Below are 22,563 nucleotides of genomic sequence, written 5' to 3' on the forward strand. Positions count from 1 at the left end.
AATTTTATTTACAGACTGGGCTGTATTATACCCAGCTTTTTCGAATTTAACAGTTTTGTTTATGCACCTTTTTAAGAACAAGTACCAAATCCAGGGGAGGATCTAGGATTTTCTCGAGGGCAGGCGTATTTTCAAAAAGCTAGTCGACGTCTTTTAAGGTCGAAGCCAGGCAAATTTTTGAAAAGACGCTGCCAGGCAGTTTCAGTGGAATTTTCACGAAAAAAAAAATGCATTTATTTAGCGCGCCCTCCCCCTCAAAATGATTCATTTTGGCATCAAGTGCGCCTTTCGAAAATATTTAAAGCGTGAGCAAGTCTCTCAGCCAAACATGGGTGTCTTCAAATACCAAAGAGGAACCATTTGTGGCCAGGGGGTCAAATTAAATTAATGAGGAAGCCGGTATCCACGCCCTCCTCCTCCTCTATGAACTTTGATCGAAGCGCTGCAGCAGTAAGATAGTAAAAACTAGAGGAAAAAAGTTGGGATACAAACCAGCGGGAAATACGTAACTGTTATATAAAAGCTATGCAACAATTATGTAAGTTACGAAAGTGATGCAAACTTCATTTATGTGACGTAAATTTTTGGCTGGTTCATTTACTCTGAGCGTTTTCGGTTCGTTTAACTTTCGGCTGCTTCAAATATACAATAATCTAAAAGGATCATTTCGCAACATAATAATGGTTGCGAAACTGTTATATAAAAGCTATGTAACAATTATGTAAGTTACGAAAGTGATGCAAACTTCATTTATGTGACGTAAATTTTTGGCTGGTTCATTTACTCTGAGCGTTTTCGGTTCGTTTAACTTTCGGCTGCTTCAAATATACAATAATCTAAAAGGATCATTTCGCAACATAATAATGGTCAGCTGATGCAATTCTTGAAGAAAACTAAGCTGTTGCAAATTCTGGGTGCTTTTCGCGCTTCACTAGCAGGAGTCCATATACTAAAATCGAAAGAACTGGATAGCCTCCATGAAAAAGCCTTGATCAAACACAAACAAGTATTCAACTAGGACGTTTTTTTGCGTGGTTTCAAGAGCGAAAACTTCCGGTTGTTCTTAAAATGCTTGCCCCGATATGAACTTCTTTCGGGACAAAAGTATGAAAACTTAAGTTGTTGACTTTTTCTGATATTAAATTATCAACGGAACAAAACTTACGAGCGATAACAAAGCCGACAATACTTGAGCCGAAAAACGTAGTTTTCATTCAAAAATTAAAACTCCAAACGTTTTGAAGCCCGCACTTCAAAAAACACAAAAAAAACGTTTTCTCTTCACGAAACGACGCTATATGAAGCCACTAAACCCATTAACCTTAACTGAAACCTTTTAGACTGATAAAAACACGGAAATCATACTAAATTGGATTTGTAAATTAAAAACTGGCATAAAAATTAATTTTCTATCTGAAATATTCATTCAAGTTATAAAAATGTACACAGAGGCGAAGTTGCAATTCGCATACACAAGCAAAAATATGACCGATAACGCTACTGGAAAAAACTGAATGAGTAAAAATTCGAGCCTTAAGTATGAAAACTTAAGTTGTTGACTTTTTCTGATATTGAATTATCAACGGAACAAAACTTACGAGCGATAACAAAGCCGACAATACTTGAGCCGAAAAACGTAGTTTTCATTCAAAAATAAAAACTCCAAACGTTTTTAAGCCCGCACTTCAAAACACACAAAAAAAACGTTTTCTCTTCACGAAACGACGCCATATGAAGCCACTAAACCCATTAACCTTAACTGAAACCTTTTAGACTGATAAAAACACGGAAATCATACTAAATTGGATTTGTAAATTAAAAACTGGCATAAAAATTAATTTTCGATCGGAAATATTCATTCAAGTTATAAAAATGTACACAGAGGCGAAGTTGCAATTCGCATACACAAGCAAAAATATGACCGATAACGCTACTGGAAAAAACTGAATGAGTAAATATTCGAGCCTACAAAATTTCTTAATAGACGCACGCCAATTATGCCGCATTTTGTTGCTGGTCTCCTTCCCTACCTGTACGCAACAGATCCAAGATACTTGAAGCTAAAGTGCTATTTCTAATATAATGGTCTGTGTTAATATCCTTAGCATTGGCTGTACTTAATAGCTGGATCAAAACCACTTTCAAAATAAACACACTTTGTCGCAACAATTGCATCGCACCAATATTTGCGACTTATGTTGGGAAAAAAGGGAGTTCATACTATAACACAAGCCAAGCTTGTGTAATGACGCTATAACCGGGAGTCTTAAAGCTCTTGAATTTCACGAACAACTTACGCTGAAACTTTTTGGATAAAATCAACCCAATTTAGGAAAACTGGATCAATATGTAATTTTTTCATTCCGCACAAAATGCACATTCGCACTAGAAATTAATCCCGTTTTTAAAGACCTTCGCACCCTTGCTGTTTGATTGTGGAGTTTGTCTTCGTTTTAACAAAATAATTAACTGAAATTCTAAATCAAAAGTCAAACCGCGAAAAATCCATTTTGCAGACATTTTCCCCCCTTTTAACCTAAAAAAGGTTTTCATTTTTTACCATACTCCCTTTTTAGAAAGAAGTTCTCCGTAATAGTGACTGCTTTTGAGAGTTTTTCACGCAGAATAAAAATCTTCAAGCAAAGTGAATTGAAACAGGCAGTTCATTGATCAATATTCAACTATTTACACTACAACAATTTATATCAATTGATTTAATTTATAGAATATCAAAAACTATAGAATAACATAGATCAGCTAAAAAAATAAAACTAATTGGATAAATTTTGACTTAATAAGCTACCTACTAATTCAAACATGGGAATACTGTCTTTCACTCTTGTAATATGAGTCAGAATCTGAAAAGATAACCTGTTCAAACGACTAATCAATATCAACAATTTCGAGGTTCGTCTTTGCATTACCTCTTCAGACGTGTTCATGTCGATTCTATACAAATTCTCGTGAACAGCGTACACCAAACAGTCAATAGCTCTATCTTGTAATGTTTTCACGTATGTTAAATCACTCGCAACGTCGATTAAATCTTCGCTTGACATTAAGACTACGCATTTTAGAGCTAGATATTCTTCATATGATACTCGTAAATTGCGGAATAGTTTCGAAGCTTCCTCTATTTCGTCATGAACTTCATATCGTGAGCCATTGGTTAGAGCCATGAGAGCATTCCTAGAACGCAAAGGACCATTTAAATTTTAAATTTCACATGCTAAGTTGTAGTAACTAGTCTCTTAATCAAGATGTCGGTGGTTCATGTCAAACTGTCATCTGTTCTCGCTTGTTCTTTGACAAGCAGCGGCTGATAGTAATTTCAACAGTTCCTATAACACTTTCTAGTTACGCAATTTAAAATCAAACTAACAACAGCAACTTTCAGCAAAGTTTCATTTCAGAAATGATTTGGTTCCACCTAGCTTTTTGTTTGATGTTTTTTTCCCATAAAATGTTTCCCTAAAAAAACTGTCCCAACACTAACTGTGTCATGGCTATGTCGGCCGATATGCGAATTTGTCCCGGCTGCAACTCGATCGATCGGAACATCATGTCCAGAAGGGCCTCCACGAAGAAACACCTCGACAGCAGACTGCGCTGCGTCGCCAAGGTCAAGTTCGAGTATCCTAAGCAACAAAAAAAAACATTTTAAAAATTGAGTGGATATAAGAGAAGCCCTACCTGAAAAGCCTAAACGAAAAATCTGAAAGATATTTCGATGAAATTTTAGTTTTATAATGGCAAGATAAACTATGCAGACTCCGTAGTGCCTCAGTCAGATGACCTCTCTCCTGTCAGACGAGGCAGCAAAACTCGGGCTACATATAAACTGCGAGAAAACAAAGCTCATGAAAACCGCTGATATATCCGGTACAATCGACATAAATAGGATAGGAATTGAGACCTTGAACGGTTTCTGCTACCTTGGTAGTCAGATTACCTCAGACGGTTCTGCCGGCTGACGTAATTAGAAGCATAAATCTCGCCTGGGCCGCTTTCAGCCAGTTAACCAAGTTGTGGAAATCAAATATCAATACAAAGATCAAGATCCGTATTCTGAAGGCCAATGTCTTCACATTTGCTTCTTACGCTTGTGAAAACTGGAACGTACTCTAAACCGATATTCATAGAGTCGACGTATTCTATATAAAATGCCTTCGTATAGTCACCAAAACGAGGTGGCAACACCGGGTATCCAACACCGAGTTCCTGCGAAGGAGCGATCAAGTAGAGATGTTCTCGCAGACCATCTGGCGCAGACAGTGGACATACCTCGGGCATGTTCTGCGCATGGATTCCTTTCGATACCGCAAGATCCTATTCATGGTCAAACCAGAGCCATGGAAGAGACCGCCGGGTCGTGTAAAACTTTCGTACGAGAGGAGCATGAAGAAAAAAGCAGAAAAACTAATGAAACCGCTCAACGTCTCCCGTGGCGTCTTTGACGCGATCTGGAAAGATTACCTGAAAACCATTGCCAGCGATCGAAACCAATGGCGGGCGGTTCTAAATGGATGACGCCAATACCCCATACGAGGTGGAGAAGGCGATTGAACTGAAGATAAACTATTATGGCTTAAATTGAAGAATAACGAAATCTTATCAGGGGCGGATCTAGGATTTTCGAGGATGGGGGAGGCAGATTTTCAAAAAAAAAAATCGAAATTTAATCGTCCTTTTTTCCGACCAAATTGATTTTCGAGCTTTCACATATCAATACAAAGACCCTATTTTAACGAAATTATGAAATTTTTGACCAAAAAATTTCGTCTTTTCGGCACGCGCTTTCCTATCAAATTTAGTATACATTGGCGTCAAAGAAGCCTTAAGAAAAAATTTAGGGTCCGTCTCCCAAAAATGGATATCTCAAAATAGTACAAAAGTGGGCCCTTTGGGTCGGCAGGGGGTCGAATCCCTGAGGGGGGCATCTTCCCCACCCCTAAATCCGCTGGTGAATCTTGTCATGATTCGAGAATGAAGGCAGATACTGCAAGGGTCAAATAAAGTACTGCAAACTCGCGAATGCAAACATTTTTGATAATTTATAGCTAAAGTACAAGAAATTAACCTGGTATTGACTTGGCCCACTCAACGTAAAACGACAACAGCCTATCTGCTAATCTTGCAAACAGTTTGATCAGATATGCATTGGGCGACAGTGACTCATCGCCTGCTTCTGGGAGAGAGAAGTCGGCGCTGATTGGCTCGATTTCGATCTCAATCAGTCTGTGTAAGAGAGAGGCAGCTAGAGGATTCTCCTGTCGGAACATGGAGGCTGCATCTTGAGATGAAGTCGCAGCCAGACGTCTGTCTCTTTTGATGCCTGAAATCAATTTTTTATAACTGACGACCTAAATTGCTCGAAAATCACGTAGTTCATCAACACTCGATCAATATTTAACAATAAAACAAACAGCCAAAAGATTTCAAGCGGGGCTGATTAAGGGGAGGGATCGGATGCCCCTTATCGACCAAAGAGTCTCCTTTTTGGCACTGTTTTGTGACATCCACTTTATGCTGACCAACCTTCACATTTTTCTAAAGGCGCCAACAAATAGCAATTTTGAGGGGGGGGGGGGGGGGGGGTGGAAAAAAGTCCTAAAAAATCCGAAAAACTTTGGCATGTTTTTTTTCATCAAAACCTTGCCAGCGGCGCATATATTTCTCGAAACTTTTTTTTGAAACTCTGCCCCCGAAAAAAATCATGATCCTATACCCTGTTCAAAAAACACTCAAAAAAGGAAAATCTCATTAGAAAGGTTTATCACAGCAAACTCTGTTCTTGACATACTCTCGGAAGTCATTCCGACTTGGAAGCATTTTCTGAGTCGACAGGCCGGACAGTTCTTCCTTCCCACCCCGTCCACGTCACAGTCGTTGCCAGACACACACGTGTACTGCGAGTTAGCTAAACATACCATACCAATATAAACATCCACCTACTTCGTACCATTTACTCGGTGGATATATACACAAATTTTTGGGGCCTCTCCTAATAAACCTTAGGAGTTTAAGATTATACAAACAGGATCTACTTAACAATATCCCCCCCATTCAAGAATGGGCTATTAATACGTAGATTCAGTTAGGCGAATTTTCGACCAATCAGAATGCAGCAAAATAATAATTCTCTGGTGCTAATTTACCTTATTTCTTTGTAGGGGTGGATATTCTTAACTAGATCACATAGAGGCAGGGGCAGATCTAGGATTTTCTCGAGGGGGGGGGGCGGATTTTCAAAAAAATTGAAAATTTTGACGACCTTTTTTTTAGGTCGACCAAATTGATTTTTCGAGCTCTCCCAAAGCACTGTTTTGTCCCTGTTTTGGCTAAATTTTCTGCGCCGCAGGCAAATTTTTGAAAAAAGTCAAAAAAGCCGTTTTTGGGCACTTTTTGAAAAATTTTGACAAAAAAATCGCGTTTTTTTTTAGCGCGCGCTCCCCCTCAAAGTTAGTATATATTAGCGCCGAAGGCGCCTTTAGAAAAATTCTAAGGTCGGTCGGCCACCCCCCCCCCCCCCCTTTAAATCCGCCCTTGCATAGAGGGGAGATTGTTCAGTAGATACTACAACCATTCAAACAGCACCACAAATGGCGTTAAGCTACATATTATCAAATTTTAGCCAGCGGCGCAGGCAATTAAAGCAAAAAAATGTGAGCTTGCAAATTCGATTTGGCCAACCCTAAAAATACACAACAAATTTATTCATATTAAACAAAATACCTTTTCTATTCAAAAATTAAGATAACTTGATTCGTGAAAAAAGTTTGTGGTAATGCTAATTCTCTAAATTTCGTATGAAAGTCTGCAGATGTAAACCAAAAAGATCAACCTTGCACACTACGTTTGAAGAAGGCCTTGCATCCCTCACACGTCCAACAACCGTAATGATTCCCACTTGCGTGCTCCTTGCACACTTCACACTTTCTATTCGTCACCTGAGGATCATTCATCTGCCCTTGGTATTGTGAATTCGGGGTAGGAATATCTCCTACAAGTGATGGCGAACTGAATTGTGAAAAATTCCCTGAATTCTGAGGAGTAAGTTGGGGAGAATTGCATAAAGATGGCGATTGGGCGGATGGATTCATCATTTGTTCCAAGGGCGCATGTTGACTGAAATTTCCAGAGTATGTGTTAGCATGGGCTCCGACTGTGTTGATAGAAAGCAGTCTGTTGGCTGAAAACTGAGATTCCGACTCTCGATTACCAGAATTCTGAAGCAAACAGATATCGACAATAAATGTTTTTTTAATATTATTTTTTAAGCCCGGTTTGCAAGTCCAATTATTCCTGCTCAAATTTGCGCTAAACACCTGCGTTGTCGCATTCATAACAAAAAGTTTTACATAGTGGAAATCACGGAACCTAACTTGGCAAAATTAATTCAGCTCGCAACTGTTGCATAAACTCGAATGTAGGTCAAGTCGAAGGGCCAAAAGCCGAAATAACGATTACCAGTCCAGCAAGCCAAAACTTATGCAATATAGCAACAGCTTGTCACTCTTTCTTATTCAATTCAGCCTGTTCTTTTTATGCACTTTTCAGCCTCGCCTTTATGTGGAAGAAGACAGCTATCATGAATTCATGAATTACAGAATAGTTTCAGAGTAAAAAGATTTTCGAGGTAGCCGTGAATGGAGAGCGCTACATCACGGTCTCCATCCACAGAACAATACCGACTAAGACCTGTTCAAATTAGCAGATCGATTACGAAAACACGTTATCGGCTCTGTGTTAGCCTATGGCCGCAAGAGAGAAACAAACGCGTACAACGACTTCTGCTAGACAAAAGGACACTGTCATCATCTGGCACGATGTACTCAATCACACCATAAATGAACATTCAACGGATTCACGCATTCTATTAACACCATTTCAACTGCTTGACGAATTTCGAGCCGTTCCACAAATATTTGGCGTTGTTTACTGTTAACGCACGGGTGTGGAATACATCGTTACTGACATGCAAAAGCTAACAATTTCAGTAGTTCAAAAACTATTCGCAAAAAGCAACAGAAGCAGGCACTCGTCGACACTCATCCGAACTTAAAACAAATAGGCTTCTTCGAACTTCGCTCGCTTGACTTAAACGTAAGCAACGGATGCAATCTTTTTGCTATCTTTTGAAAACGCGAAAACAATCCATCGAAAACAACGCGAGAAACAACGAGAAGCGAAAAACCAACGGCTAGAAGAAACCCAATAAGTAGGTGACGGTAAAGTATACTACTGTGCACAAACAAATAAAGAACTGCTCTTTATTGTCCAGGACTTTATCTTATTAAAATCTGGACTTTGTTGTCCAGGTCTTTTCTGATCCTCTCTGCTTAAGAACTGGACTTTGTTAACCAGGTCTTAAACTAGCTCTATCAGCCATCACAATCAGTATTTATTGTTATTCCATTTTACTATTTAATAGTTGTCTTGAGTATATCCTAGTAATTCGTCGAACAAACTCGAAGTTTGCAAAGTTAACATTATCCAAAATGCGAGAAAACTGCTTCATATGGCAACAAAAACTGAAGATAAAACAACTGAAGGAAAACAAAAACTGAAGAAAAACAAAAAAAACAGGTCTGGTTATCTCCCAGAAAGCAATATATTTACTAACGATGAAAAAGTGTTCATCGAATTGGAAAATTACTTCCCCCTATCTACAATGACAACAAACCCGAAAATAACAAGGCCTCTGACAAAGCTAAACAGCATCAAGTAACAAGCTTGATGAACAATTCAAAAACTAACAAGAACAAATGAAGGCTCCAATCAAAAAAAAACTGAAACATCCCCAGTAATCTCGTCACGCAAGTTCAAAATCATAGCAAATCATTGACCAAAAATCGAGCAACTTTCGAGGTGCCTTTGGAAACGTAAAACAAGGAAGATTTGTCAACTCAACCTCTGTACCAAAAGCAAACCTCGGCATTCGCATACGCCGTGTTCCCGAGAGCAAGGAAAAGACCGATATAGAACGAATGCAGAAAAACCTGCAAACAATCGACTGAATTCTTGCCATCCTTAAAATTGACAAAAACTTTGACGTTACTCGAATTGGGAAATTCAATCCCGACCAAGGATCTCGACATTTTTCGTTCATCACCGAAAATGGCATCAGCAAAATATTGATTCTCAAACCGGCTCAAAAATTGAAGAACTTCCCTGAACTATCGAGAGGAAGCCAAAAAAGAAAACAATTGTCTGAAGAAACGATGGGAAATTTGATAAAGAAAAAAGCATAAGAAGACAAGAACCAGAAATCTTATGCTAGAAGTGCATGGGTAACTTTTAAAAAATGTAACTTTCGGAAAAAAAAATGCGTTCAAAGAAACCGAAACTGATCAAACTAAGGCAGGCGAAACGACCAGTAAATGACTACAGTCTTTAAAATTGTTGAAACTCAACACCAGAAGTATCCTTGACATTAGCAGATGAGATAAACTGTCAAGTCAATAGCTAAATCAGAAAAACTTGATGTCTCAAAAGATTATATACAGACCAATGGATTACTGATGAAACGCAAAGTTTGATGACAGATTACAAATCTTCAATCGGCCAGCCGAGCTGAGTTAAGAGATCAAATAGTCACAGCAGACAAAAATTTCGCACAAACCAGGTGGCAAACACTTAATTCGCCCAATTTCTTTGAAGACCAGTTACTCGAAAAACAATGATGAAATTAAATATTTCCCAAAATGCTCCAACTTAACTAGGTGTATTACTTTGTGACACAGTGACACATCAAATTAAAACGATGAAAAAACTCAGGAAAAACTGAAGTTAATATTCCGATCACAAACCGCCTTTTACCACATTTGCAGTTTTCAACAGCCCCAATTTACCAAAAATACCAAACCATCGATATGCATTAAGAAGAGCTAAACGGGTTTGATTAAATGCCACAAAAGAATCTAAACAAATTAGCCCTTATTGCTTTTGTAATGTTAACGAAATTCTCAAATAATGGAACGATAGGTTGTGGGAGATTGACAGAATTGTACCAGGAATAACCAAACATAGGTCCAGCCTTCAACTCTGGATTTTGAGTACAATTTCTCAACAAAAAAAGAGCTTCAAGCAACGGAAATACGATCAAAGGAGATCTTGAAATACTCTCCTAAAGCTCCAAAAGCAGGAAAAGATAATCAAAAAATCATCTGAAAAACACTTATCCGAAGTTGCAAAAAAAACAGTCTTCGAATGTCGACCCTTTAGAAAAATCCAAAAAAATCTGAAGACCATATAAAATACTAACAATACCCCATTACAGAAGAAAATGGAAAAACCGAGTAAACCAACGAAACGGTAAAATGTGAACTGTTGAATAACTACTTCGTCGGCGCCTTCGGCTCAAATCAAAGCAAACTAGCAATCAAACTTAAACAAAATGTTCAGTACAGATTCACAATCGATCAAAATTGGGACATGACAAAATTGGAAACCTCATTCATAAGTCATGTCACAAAACCTTGAGCAAATCACCCATCCTAATCTTTCATTTAAGCCTAAACCAAGGTTTTATTGTGAAATATGAACTACATGAAAGTCAACATGGATTTCGTAAACGACGGTCCGCAACAGTTCAGGTTTTTATTTGCCAACTATAAAAATTAAACAATCAACAAGACATCCTGCTTAACACGATCAAACCAATTGGCATCGGAGGAAAACTTGTCGATCGTACCTGCCTTGTAGGAAGACATAGGTAAAGATTAAAGACTGCAGCTCAACCCTGAGAGAAATCAGCAGTAGAGTTCCAGAAGAATCAATCTTGGGACCACTGCTGTTTCTAATGTTTATCAACAATCTCCCAGCAACCCTTCGAAACATAAACAGATTTGGCTATTCTGATGACTATAAAGCCCGTTTACTAAATCATGTTAAAAAAAGGTTAAAATCAAACGAAATGCCACCAAATATAAAAAAAACTCTCATCAGCATCATAAATGATCTGAAAGCAACTTTTTTGAACAGAACTCTTCGCTCAGTTAACTCTCAGCGTGACCTGAGACTCATTGTACCCAGTAGCTTCCGTGGAAGGAAAACAGTACGCGTCGAGCAACGAAAGCCATTGGCGCTTTATTTCAAATCAAACCAAGTCTCACAAAGCAATGCAGTACTACCACCAAATTAAATGCCTACACAGGAGACTTGGTTCCCATAAAAATAAGGATGACTCTCTAGTAGAGCAAATATAGAACTTGAAAGAGTTCCAACACTAGCAACGAAATGGATTTTTGGGTTAAAAAAATATACGGAATGAGTGATGGATCTAAAACTTCTCCTGCTCAACCTGTATATTGAAATTCACGGCTTAATAAAACTATAAGCCATACTCGAAACCCAATACGACGTTTATCTAGATCTAATAACATGTGAAGGCTGCGGGATCACTCGAGAATCACTCAAGGGCAAATTTCAAAAAGCAGACTAGAAAAAACAGAAAACAATTTCAGGCGAACAATACAACTCTACAATTGTGTAATTTGCACCTGCCATACGTTCGATGTACCACAAAGCCAACAAAAGTACCAAGTAACAATTTTGTAAATGTAGAAACGGTTATAAATACGCGGATTACGCAGATAAAGCTTAATTTGACTGTCAAAGGGGTAAAACTCCCAAGAGCTATCGCTCTGGAGTCTATTTTAACACGCAAAAGGCACGAGAGATTATTGAGAAGGTTGAATTAGACTCTGATGAGAATAAAATTTCTTTACAAGTAAAAAGTTTGTACACTAATCTTCCACTCAAAGAGACGATCGACATTGCACTCAGAAAAACTTGATGAGCAGGAGAAACCCCCGAAAGTCCACGCAGTACTATGAAGAGATTGCTAAACCTTGCTGTAGGTCAATTACACTTTAAGCGCAATGATATGTGGTATACACAGCAGGATGTTTTGGCTATGGGAGCTTCTCTTGCAGACAAACTGGCAAATTTGTGGAAGAAAGAGTTCGAACCTGTATTGAGGAAAGAGATTCCAAAAAACTTGCAGGCCAATTGGAGATCTAAATGGTATGGCATCTGTCCAGAATGTAGGAAAACAGTTACGTATAGATAGAAAGGTGTTGAATGTGAAAATTGTCTTAACTGGTTCCATCAAAAATGTATGAAGCTTCAAGAAATGGAATAAGAAATATAGCTAATACTGTTTGATTTTGCTCGACATGCTGTGAATTGACAGAAAAAAACAACACTCAGAGAAAATAAAACTTTTTCTGAGACATGTAGATGATATCGTGAGAACTGTGAAAGCAGATCCAGAAGAAATGTTAAACGTGGCAAATCAATTACGTTCTAATCTATAGTTTTCTTTAGAAAGCGCCAACGAGAAGGGCAACTTAGCCTTTTTTGACATTAATGTTAACGTGAACAAACGTAAGAACGTCATCTGTGGATTATATCAAAAACCAACTGATACAGGGACAATTCTCAATTTCAGGAGCTACGCTCCACTCATTTATGAGAGGAACATAAAAGAACGCGCAGTTCATTGAACTTTTAGAAGCACTTCAACTTGGAATAAGTTCGATGATGCCATGGAGGTAAACAGAATACAATGGGTGGACAACCAATATCCAGAATCATGGACTGGCAAAAAAGTTTCAAGGACCCTGGACAGACTCATCAAAGCAAACGCCAACAAGGGCCCTGGTAAGGACCTACATCAAGGGAGTATTGCTAATGCAGGCACACCACCCATGATGGTTGCAGTACCGAGGCAATGAAAGTAAGGTGCGGAATATAATCATGGCACCAATCGTTTTTAACGCCAGAAAGTTGAAAACCTGCCTACCATCCTTAAACTCTTCTTTTTCGCGTGAACTAAAATGAAAAGTGGTTTACAAGATTTCATGTTGTGGATGTAACTCCAGCTTTGTTGGCCAAACGGTTCGACATCTAACTACTACAATTGACGAACACCGAAAAGAGGACTCACCCATTGGACAACATTTAAGGCAGTGTGGAATTTAGGGTACGAGCGTGGGATATGAGGTTATAGACCAAGCTAAAATCATCGTCAACCTACTGATATTGGAAGCACTTCACATCTGGAAGGAGAGACCGAGAAAAAACACGCGCGATGAGTCCAGGAGCAGGAAACTGACCATTAAATTATAGTTCCGATTACAAATTTTCGGCTAATACACAAATAAATAAACTTAAATAAAAAATTGACATTTTCTGAAAACAGAAAATGAGGGAAATCGAAAAAATACAATTAAATTTAGTTTAATTAAATGATAAAATTATCAGAATGTCTCCGGAACTTAAGTCTGACAATTTATTCAAGATGTAATTTTAGCGCAAATTTCAAATTTGCAAATTCTGATTGGTTGACTTTTTATTATTTTGTATAGACATTGTCTTAGGATGTTATTATGATCGACGATCATTTTATAAAATTTGAATACTTTTAAACCTGATAATGCACAAATGTGCGAAAAAGTTCGTAATTCACAATTTTAATTCCCTCTTTTCTAATACTACTACTTTAAAGCTTTGAAACAACACTGTTTTGTAAAATTAACCATTAAGAAAAATCAGGATCAATAGACATTTTTTTATTCCGATTGGAATTCAGATAATCAAAATCCCCTTTCATAAATAAAAATCATTCGCCATTTTTATGGGATTTGCATTTTCGTTCGTGGAGAGCGCAATTCATCCTCGGAAAGCTACTGACATTAAAAGAACTTCACGTCTGAAAAGAGACCGAAAATAAACACGCGCGATGAGTTCAGCAGCAGCGAACTGACCCCTAAATTATAGTTCCGAGAACGAATTTTTGGCTAATACACAAACAATTAAATTTCGAAATAAAAAACTGACATTTTGCGAAAATTAAAAATGTGACAAATCGAAAAATTATTTAAATTAAGTTTAATTAAAGGATAAAATTATAAGAATGTCATTGGAGGTTATAGACCAAGCAAACACCATCGTCAAGCTACTGACAAGAAGCACTTCACATCTGGAAGGAGAGACCGAGAATAAACACGCGCGATGAGTTCAGGAGCAGGGAACTGACAATTAAGTTATATTTCGAATACAAATTTTCGGCTAATACACAAACAAATAAACTGAAACAAAAAATTGACATTTTCCGAATTCAAAAAATAAGACAAATCGAAAAACTAAATTTAAATTTAGTTTAATTAAATGATAAAATTATCAGAATGTCTCAGGAACTTAAGTCTGATGATTTGTTCAAGAGGTAATTTTAGCGCAAATTTCAAATTTGCAAACTCCGATTGGTTGAGTTTTTATTATTTTGTATAGACATTGTCTTAGGATGTTATTATGATCGACGATCAATTTATAAATCTTGAATACTTTTAAACCTGATAATGCACAAATGTAGGAAAAAGTTCGTAATTCACAATTTTAATTCCCTCTGTTCTAATACTACTACCTTAAAGCTTTTAAACAACAGTGTTTTGTAAAATTAACCAATAAGAAAAATCAGGATCAATAGACATTTTTTTATTCCGATTGGAATTCAGATAATCAAAATCCCCTTTCATAAATAAAAATCGTTCGCCATTTTTATGGCATTTGCATTTTCGTTCGTGGAGAGCGCAATTAATCCTCGGAGAGCTACTGACATTAGAAGCACTTCACATCTGAAAAAAAGAGACCGAGAATAAACACGTGCGATGAGTTCAAGAGCAGGGAACTGACCCCTAAATTATAGTTCCGAGAACGCATTTTCGGCTAATACACAAACAATTAAATTTCGAAATAAACAATTAACATTTTGCGAAAATGGAAAATGTGACAAATCGAAAAATTATTTAAATTAAGTTTAATTAAATGATAAAATTATAAGAATGTCTCAGAATTTTTTGTATATACATTGTCTTAGGATATTTTTATGATCGATGATCATTTTATAAATCTTGAATACTTTTAAACCTGATGATGCACAAATGTGAGAAAAAGTTCTTTAATTACATTTTTAATTGCCTCTATTCTAATACTACTACTTTAAATCTTTTATAAAAATTAACCAAAAAGAAAAATCAGTATCAATAGATATTTTTTTATTCCGCTAGAAATTGAGAAATCAAAATCCCCTTTCATAAATAAAAATCATTCGCCATTTGCATTTTCGTTCGTGCAGAGCGCAATTCATCCTGGGAGAGAGCAAAATCAAATCAAAGCGTGAAACCAATTCTTCAAAAAAAAAAAACCAAACCAGTCGAAATAAATAACCTACACCATTCATTACATTAAATTCCAAGGGTTTTTTGACTGGGTATATGATGAAGGAAGAGTGTAGTAACTTAAATTACCATGATAATTTTTGACCTTTTCATTTACTTTTAAAAAGGAGATAAATATTTCAGCACTATCACAAAATTGAAGTCATTTTGTTCCTGTCTAATAAATTATTAATCATGAGGCTCTAACTCACTCTGGATGAAAATGCATCTTGCGGATATCCCTGGTTTTCAACTACCGATTGACCTCTACCAATGTCAAAATAGTTGTGCATCTGTACCTCATTTCGGTTAGAGCCGTTCATGGTTCTGGTATCTGAAAAAAGGAAGTTGAAAGTATCAAAATTAAGACCCGGAGTGGACGGTACGTACCCACGGAGCCGCATTCCCGGATAGCCGAAAAAACTAAATACCTCCGGTTTTTATTAAATTAAATCAGAAAACTTGTCACTAAATTGAGACGCATTTTGATTGGACAAAAATGTGCCTCAAAATTTTGTAGCCTGTTAAGAGATTTGATTGGCTAATACTTTCTTTCTCATTGAATTGATATTGGGAAAAACATCAATGTTGCATAAAACGTTTTCGACAAAAAGTCTTCATCAGTAAAATCTCATTGAAATTCAATGAGATTTTACTGATGAAGACTTTTTGTCGAAAACGTTTTATGCAACATTGATGATTGAATTAATTGAATCTACTTTACAATCGCCCTCCCTTTGGTATCTACTTAAGAATTGCCACTCCCTTTAATTAAATAGTAAATTAGCGCTAGAGCTTTGTATTGAGAATTCTATACAAAGATTTTTGCTGCAATCTGATTGGTCGAAAATGCGTTAATTTAATCTACTTAACAATTGCCCCCCCCCCCCTTAAAAATCCCAAAAACGGCATTTTTGGCCTGTTCTTTTTAAAGCACTTGTCCCCCCCCCCTTAAGAAAATCCTAGATCCGCCTCTGCACTGTCACTATAATTTCGGTTGGTGGCCCTTAATTTGGGCCCTCAGTTTGGGGGCCCTTAATAGTTTTTATATTTTTCGGCTATCCGGGAACGAATTTATTTTTCGGCTATACGGGAACAAATTTATTTTTTGGCTATCCGGGAACGAATTTATTTTTCGCTTATCTAGGTATTCGGCTCCGTGACACGCCACCGATGGCCGACAACTGCTGGATCTATGATAAGTTCTTTAGCCCAAAAAAACTCATGAAATTTCGTACAAATACTGGCACGAGATCAAGAAGACATCATGATCAAGCTAGAAATGTACTGGTGGGTCATAGTGCAAATTTTCGTTTTTAAAAGTCAAGAACACAACAGCCGAATTTTCCATTTTTTCTTTTTTATTCCATAGATAATAATCATGTCAAAAGTATCGTAGTAACCGAGGTTACATTCAGGAGTCCCATCATCGCATCATCCAGTCAAAATCCTCGGAACTTTCAAGATATGGAAGAGTTAAGTAAAACGTGGATGGAAATTTTGATAACGTAAAATTTAAATGTTTTCGCAACTATGTGCATAGTCAGCATTTTTATAAGAAACTAATCTAAATGACAATAAAACATCAATTTACAAATTTTACATAAATCACATACATTTTTTTTCTAAACGAGAAATCCCTGCAGCTCAAGCTGCGAATTCTTCATAATAATAATTATTATTATAATAATACTAAACCATCAAGTTAAAACATTAGCCAATCACAGTTGACCTCTAAAATTATTATTTAGATGTGAGGTGGATAGAGGTAAAAAGTCAGATGGTTAGGAACTAAGCCAACCAGATTGAGAAAATTAACACCTGCACAGTATAAAACCGGGGTTGACAGAAACTCAAAACGATTGACCTGATATGAGACTACGGTTTTATCAGATACGTATGCTAAGCTGCGCTTTCGTTCCCTTGGCTCTAAAAATAAAGATTTCTTCGAAAGTAGTTTTATCATAATTAGTGCCGAGTACACAGGCAGCGTTTGCAACCTCTAATGCGATAGAGAATCTATGCTGAAAACTACTATCATATTACTATTGTTTATGTTCAGTAGATAAAAATTATCATATCCATCGGAGATGGATCAACTCTTTTTCTGAACTCCTAGCTTCTCGTATTCTGAAAAATGAAATAGACGTTATTTAAATTCAACTCGAGACATACCAGGAAGCTAAACGTTGTCTAAAAACCAATTTCAGTCTCTTCGCAAGACCCTTCCGGATTCTCTAATCCTGTCGAAATGCGGTCTTGTTGTAGTCTCCGAAGGGTAGTAAAATCTTCTCAATACCCCTCCGAATTCTCGGGAGCTGCTTCGTAACGATTGTAGCTGTACATTCGTTACAATTTGGAGTCTCGATTGTATTTTTAAAATAAATTCTTCACTGTCAAGATTCGTTGTAGTTTTTAACAGTGAAAATCGTTATTCTGGTTTTCACGCATATCCAGTTACTGCGAAATTTCAACGTCGTAGCGTGTCTTCATTTTCGAACGCATTTTTAAAATACTTCGTACTGCAAATTGACCTCTCCCAATTCATTAAAATGATTGATTAACACTTTTAGTTTGTCGAAACTGCCAATTTTCTCACTCGGCTGCTGCTCATAAAGTTTTGCTGTTGACATGCATTTTGACCGCCATTCTGGTCGAATGTCACAAACCCCAGGACATATATTTTTGGATATGCTTTGTGAAATTGTAACATTGTACTGCTATAAGTGCATTGTACTGCGTATTTGTGGTCTGTCCTAGACAGCCTAGCTAACATTTTTCTGTATTTAGGCTTGGGTCAGAGTTTTTTCTGATTTCAAAACGTTTTTAAGATCTCAGAGCGCTATTTTTCAGTCGTCAGCTTGATTTCCATCATCTAAAAACAAGAAACTCATTATGAAATCTAGCTTTTTTATTAGCGTCTAAATGATTTCACAAAAAGTGGTGCAGATTCTTGTCCTCCTTTGAGCTCCTTCCTCCAATATAAGGATGGAATTTCCGTAAAAAACTTAAATTGTTTTACTGTAGACGCAATAAGTATTACTGGCCATTCATGGCGACTCGAGAAAACGTGATACAGCATAATTTCTCTATTAAGCGAACTACTTGCATTACCAAAATGCAATTTAGATAAATTTCAGAACTTAGGGTTATCATCCAGCTCTTTTAGATATTTTTGATGGCAATCGGTTGCACGCGTCTATCTTTCTTGAGGTCTACAAGTTTTGCTCCGACAATGAAAGGTCTTAGCAAATCGGGTGTTTCCACTTCTTTTCGTCACTGTCGAGAATCAATGTTGTTTTTAACAGTCAAAATCGTTCTTCTGGTTTTCACGCATATCCAGTTGCTGCGAAATTTCAAGTTCGTGGCGTGTCTTCCTTTTCAAACGCTTTTTTAAAATACTTCTTCGCAGCAAATTGACCTCTCCCAATTCATTAAATTGAATGATTAACACTTTTAGTTTGTCGAAATTGCCAATTTTTTCTCTCGGCTGCTGCTCATAAAATTTCGTTGTTGACATGCATTTTGACCGCCATTCTGGTCGAATGTCACAAACCCCAGGAAATATATTTTTGGATATGTTTTTTAAAATTGTTGAATTGTACTGCTAAAAGTGCATTGAACTGCGTATTTGTGGTCTGTCCTAGACAACCTAGCTAACATTTTTCTGTATTTAGGCTTGCGTCATAGTTTTTATCTGATTTAGTACGTTTTTAAGGTCTCAGATGGCTAGTTTTCAGTCGTCAGCTTGATTTCCATCATCTAAATACCAGAAACTTATTTTGAAACCTAGCTTTTTTATTAGCGTCCAAACGATTTCATAAAAAGTGGTGCAGCTTCTTGTCCTCCTTTGAGCTCCTTCCTCCAATATAAGGATGGAATTTCCGTAAGAAACTTAAATTGTTTTTTTTTAGACGCAATAAGTATTATTGACCACTCAGGGCGGTTCGAGAAAACGTGATACAGCATAATTTCTCTTTTAAGCGAATTACTTGCATTACTAAAATGCAATTTAGATAAACCTCAACACTTAGGGTTATCATCAAGCTCTATTAGATTTTGTTGATGGCAATCGGTTGCAAACGTCTATCTTTCTTGAGGTCTACATTATAAGTACCGAGTACACAGGAAGCGTTTGCAACCTGTAATGCGAAGAAGAATATCTGCTGAAAACAATTACATGCACTTGGTTACTCGGTACACGTGCTTAGGTTCTTACAGAGACTAACTAGAAAAATCTTAGTGCTAGGGCCGCTGGCACACTGAACTTCAAAAGCTATTGGTTGAAAAATATATCTATAAAAAACATCACTATGAAAAACAGGTTTGCGATCTTTCCGATCTTCTACTAGGGGATAGCGAGTCAACTACCGTTACTTCCCACAGGGGCTGCCTACTAGCAGCCAATCGGACAAGCGTGAAACCGGCTGGTCGCTTCTGATCTGTCATGTGGAGGTGTCGTGACTCTAAAACTAACAATAGCCCGGAAGTACATACCAACGGAAAATAAAGCTACGTTATGAAACGACTGGCTATCGTCTCAACACAGCTTCATATGCTTTTAACCGTCTCTTTCGAAAAACCAGTTCTATGTGTGGTCCATTAGCATCGAGTCGACAAAGTCGTTACAATTTAAGGCTATCGGCCAGATCGCGCAAATTAACTTGGTTACATGCAAAATTAATGAGCTCATGGCTGGGTCTCAGTATCCTTAGACCACAAGGTCACTCTTAAAAACACGGCTTCTACTTATTTATCATATTTCTATTGTTTATGTTCAGTAGATAAAAATCATCATATCCATCGGAGATGGATCAACTTTTTTTCTCAGTTCCCAGCTTCTCATATTTTGAAAAATGAAATAGATGTTATTTAAATTCAACTCAAGACATACCAGGAAGCTAAAAGTTGTCTAAAAACCAGTTTCAGTTTCATCGCAAGACCCTTTTGGACTCTCGATGCCTGTCGAAAAGCGGTCTTGTTGTAGTCTCGGAGGGGTAGTAAAATTTTCTCAATACCCCTCCGAATTCTCGGGAACTGCTTCGTAACAATTGTAGCTGTACATTCGTTACAATTTGGATAGTCTCGATTGTAATTTTAAAATAGTTTCCACTTCTTTTCGTCACTGTCGAGAATCAATGTTGTTTTAACAGCCAAAATCGTTCTTCTGGTTTTCACGCAAATCCAGTTGCTGCAAAATTTCAAGGTCGTGGCGTGTCTTCATTTTTGAAGGCTTTTTTAAAATACTTCTTCTCAGCAAATTGACCTCTCCCAATTCATTAAATTGAATGATTAACACTTTTAGTTTGTCGAAACTGCCAATTTGTTCTCTCGGCTGCTGCTCATAAAATTTCGTTGTTGACATGCATTTTGACCGCCATTCTGGTCGAATGTCACAAACCCCAGGAAATATATTTTTGGATATGCTTTTTGAAATTGTTGAATTGTACTGCTAAAAGTGCATTGAACTGCGTGTTTGTGGTCTGTCCTAGACAGCCTAGCTAACATTTTTCTGCATTTAGGCTTGGGTCATAGTTTTTATCTGATTTAGTACGTTTTTAAGGTCTCAGAGCGCTATTTTTCAGTCGTCAGCTTGATTTCCATCATCTAAATACCAGAAACTTATTTTAAAACCTAGCTTTTTTATTAGCGTCCAAACGATTTCATAAAAAGTGGTGCAGCTTCTTGTGCTCCTTTGAGCTCCTTCCTCCAATATAAGGATGGAATTTCCGTAAAAAACTTAAATTGTTTTACTGTAGAAGCAATAAGTATTATTGACCATTCATGGCGGTGCGAGAAAACGTGATACAGCATAATTTCTCTATTAAGCGAATTACTTGCATTACTAAAATGCAATTTAGATAAACCTCAACAGTTAGGGTTATCATCAAGCTCTATTAGATATTGTTGAAGGCAATCAGTTGCAAACGTCTATCTTTCTTGAGGTCTACATTATTAGTACCGAGTACACAGGCAGCGTTTGCAACCTGTAAGGCGAAGAAGAATATCTGCTGAAAACAATTACATGCACTTGGTTACTCGGTACACGTGCTTAGGTTCTTACAGAGACTAATTAGAAAAATCTTAGTGCTAGGGCCGCTGGCACACTGAACTTCAAAAGCTATTGGTTGAAAAATATATCCATAAAAAACATAACTATGATAAACAGGTTTGCGATCTTTCTGATATTCTACTAGGGGAAAGCGAGTCAACTACCGTTACTTCCCTACTATAAGCCCATCGGACAAGCGTGAAACCGGCTGGTCGCTTCTGATCTGTCATGTGGAGGTGTCGTGACTCTAAAACTGTAACATTAGCCCGGAAGTACATACCAACGGAAATTAAGGCTACGTTATGAAACGACTGGCTATCGTCTCAACACAGCTTCATATGCTTTTAACCGTCTCTTTCAAAAAACCAGTTCTATGTGTGGTCCATTAGCATCGGGTCGACGAAGTCGTTACTATTTAAGGCTATTTTTAACAGCCAAAATCGTTCTTCTGGTTTTCACGCATATCCAGTTGCTGCAAAGTTTCAAGGTCGTGGCGTGTCTTCATTTTCGAACGCTTTTTAAAAATACTTCTTCGCAGCAAATTGACCTCTCCCAGTTCATTAAATTGAATGATTAACACTTTTAGTTTGTCGAAACTGCCATTTTTTATCTCGGCTGCTGCTCATAAAATTTCGTTGTTGACATGCATTTTGACCGCCATTCTGGTCGAATGTCACAAACCCCAGGAAATATATTTTTGGATATGCTTTTTGAAATTGTTGCATTGTACTGCTAAAAGTGCATTGTACTGCGTATTTGTGGTCTGTCCTAGACAGCCTAGCTTACATTTATCTGTATTTAGGCTTTGATCAGAGACTAATTAGAAAAATCTTAGTGCTAGGGCCGCTGGCACACTGAACTTCAAAAGCTATTGGTTGAAAAATATATCCATAAAAAAACATCACTATGATAAACAGGTTTGCGATCTTTCCGATATTCTACTAGGGTAAAGCGAGTCAACTACCGTTACTTCCCTACTAGAATCCCATCGGACAAGCTTGAAACCGGCTGGTCGCTTCTGATCTGTCATGTGGAGGTGTCGTGACTCTAAAACTGTAACATTAGCCCGGAAGTACATACCAACGGAAATTAAAGCTACGTTATGAAACGACTGGCTATCGTCTCAACACAGCTTCGTATGCTTTTAACCGTCTGTTTCGAAAACCAGTTCTATGTGTGGTCCATTAGCATCGGGTCGACAAAATTGTTACTATTTAAGGCTATCGGCCAGATCGCGCAAATTAACTTGGTTACATGCAAAATTAATGAGCTCATGGCTGGGTCTCA

The 22,563-nt window shown here is 37.3% G+C and overlaps 1 protein-coding gene across 1 annotated transcript in view; it reads right to left on the reverse strand.

Annotated features, from left to right (window-relative positions):
* Positions 1-2,661: 2,661 nt before the first annotated feature.
* The window catches only part of LOC134852828 (estrogen receptor beta-like), a 488,151-nt gene continuing 468,249 nt past the window's right edge, over positions 2,662-22,563 (reverse strand). The window contains exons 2-7 of the mRNA XM_063868648.1: positions 15,437-15,557; positions 6,845-7,229; positions 5,804-5,920; positions 5,081-5,335; positions 3,497-3,638; positions 2,662-3,189 (exon numbers count right to left, since the gene is read on the reverse strand). Coding sequence (XP_063724718.1) covers positions 2,772-3,189; positions 3,497-3,638; positions 5,081-5,335; positions 5,804-5,920; positions 6,845-7,229; positions 15,437-15,547 — 1,428 coding nt within the window. The 5' untranslated portion in view covers positions 15,548-15,557 and the 3' untranslated portion in view covers positions 2,662-2,771. The remainder of the gene's footprint in view (positions 3,190-3,496; positions 3,639-5,080; positions 5,336-5,803; positions 5,921-6,844; positions 7,230-15,436; positions 15,558-22,563) is intronic.

Source organism: Symsagittifera roscoffensis, chromosome 8 (genome assembly GCF_963678635.1).
Source record: "Symsagittifera roscoffensis chromosome 8, txSymRosc1.1, whole genome shotgun sequence".
NCBI classification, from domain to species: domain Eukaryota; kingdom Metazoa; phylum Xenacoelomorpha; order Acoela; family Convolutidae; genus Symsagittifera; species Symsagittifera roscoffensis.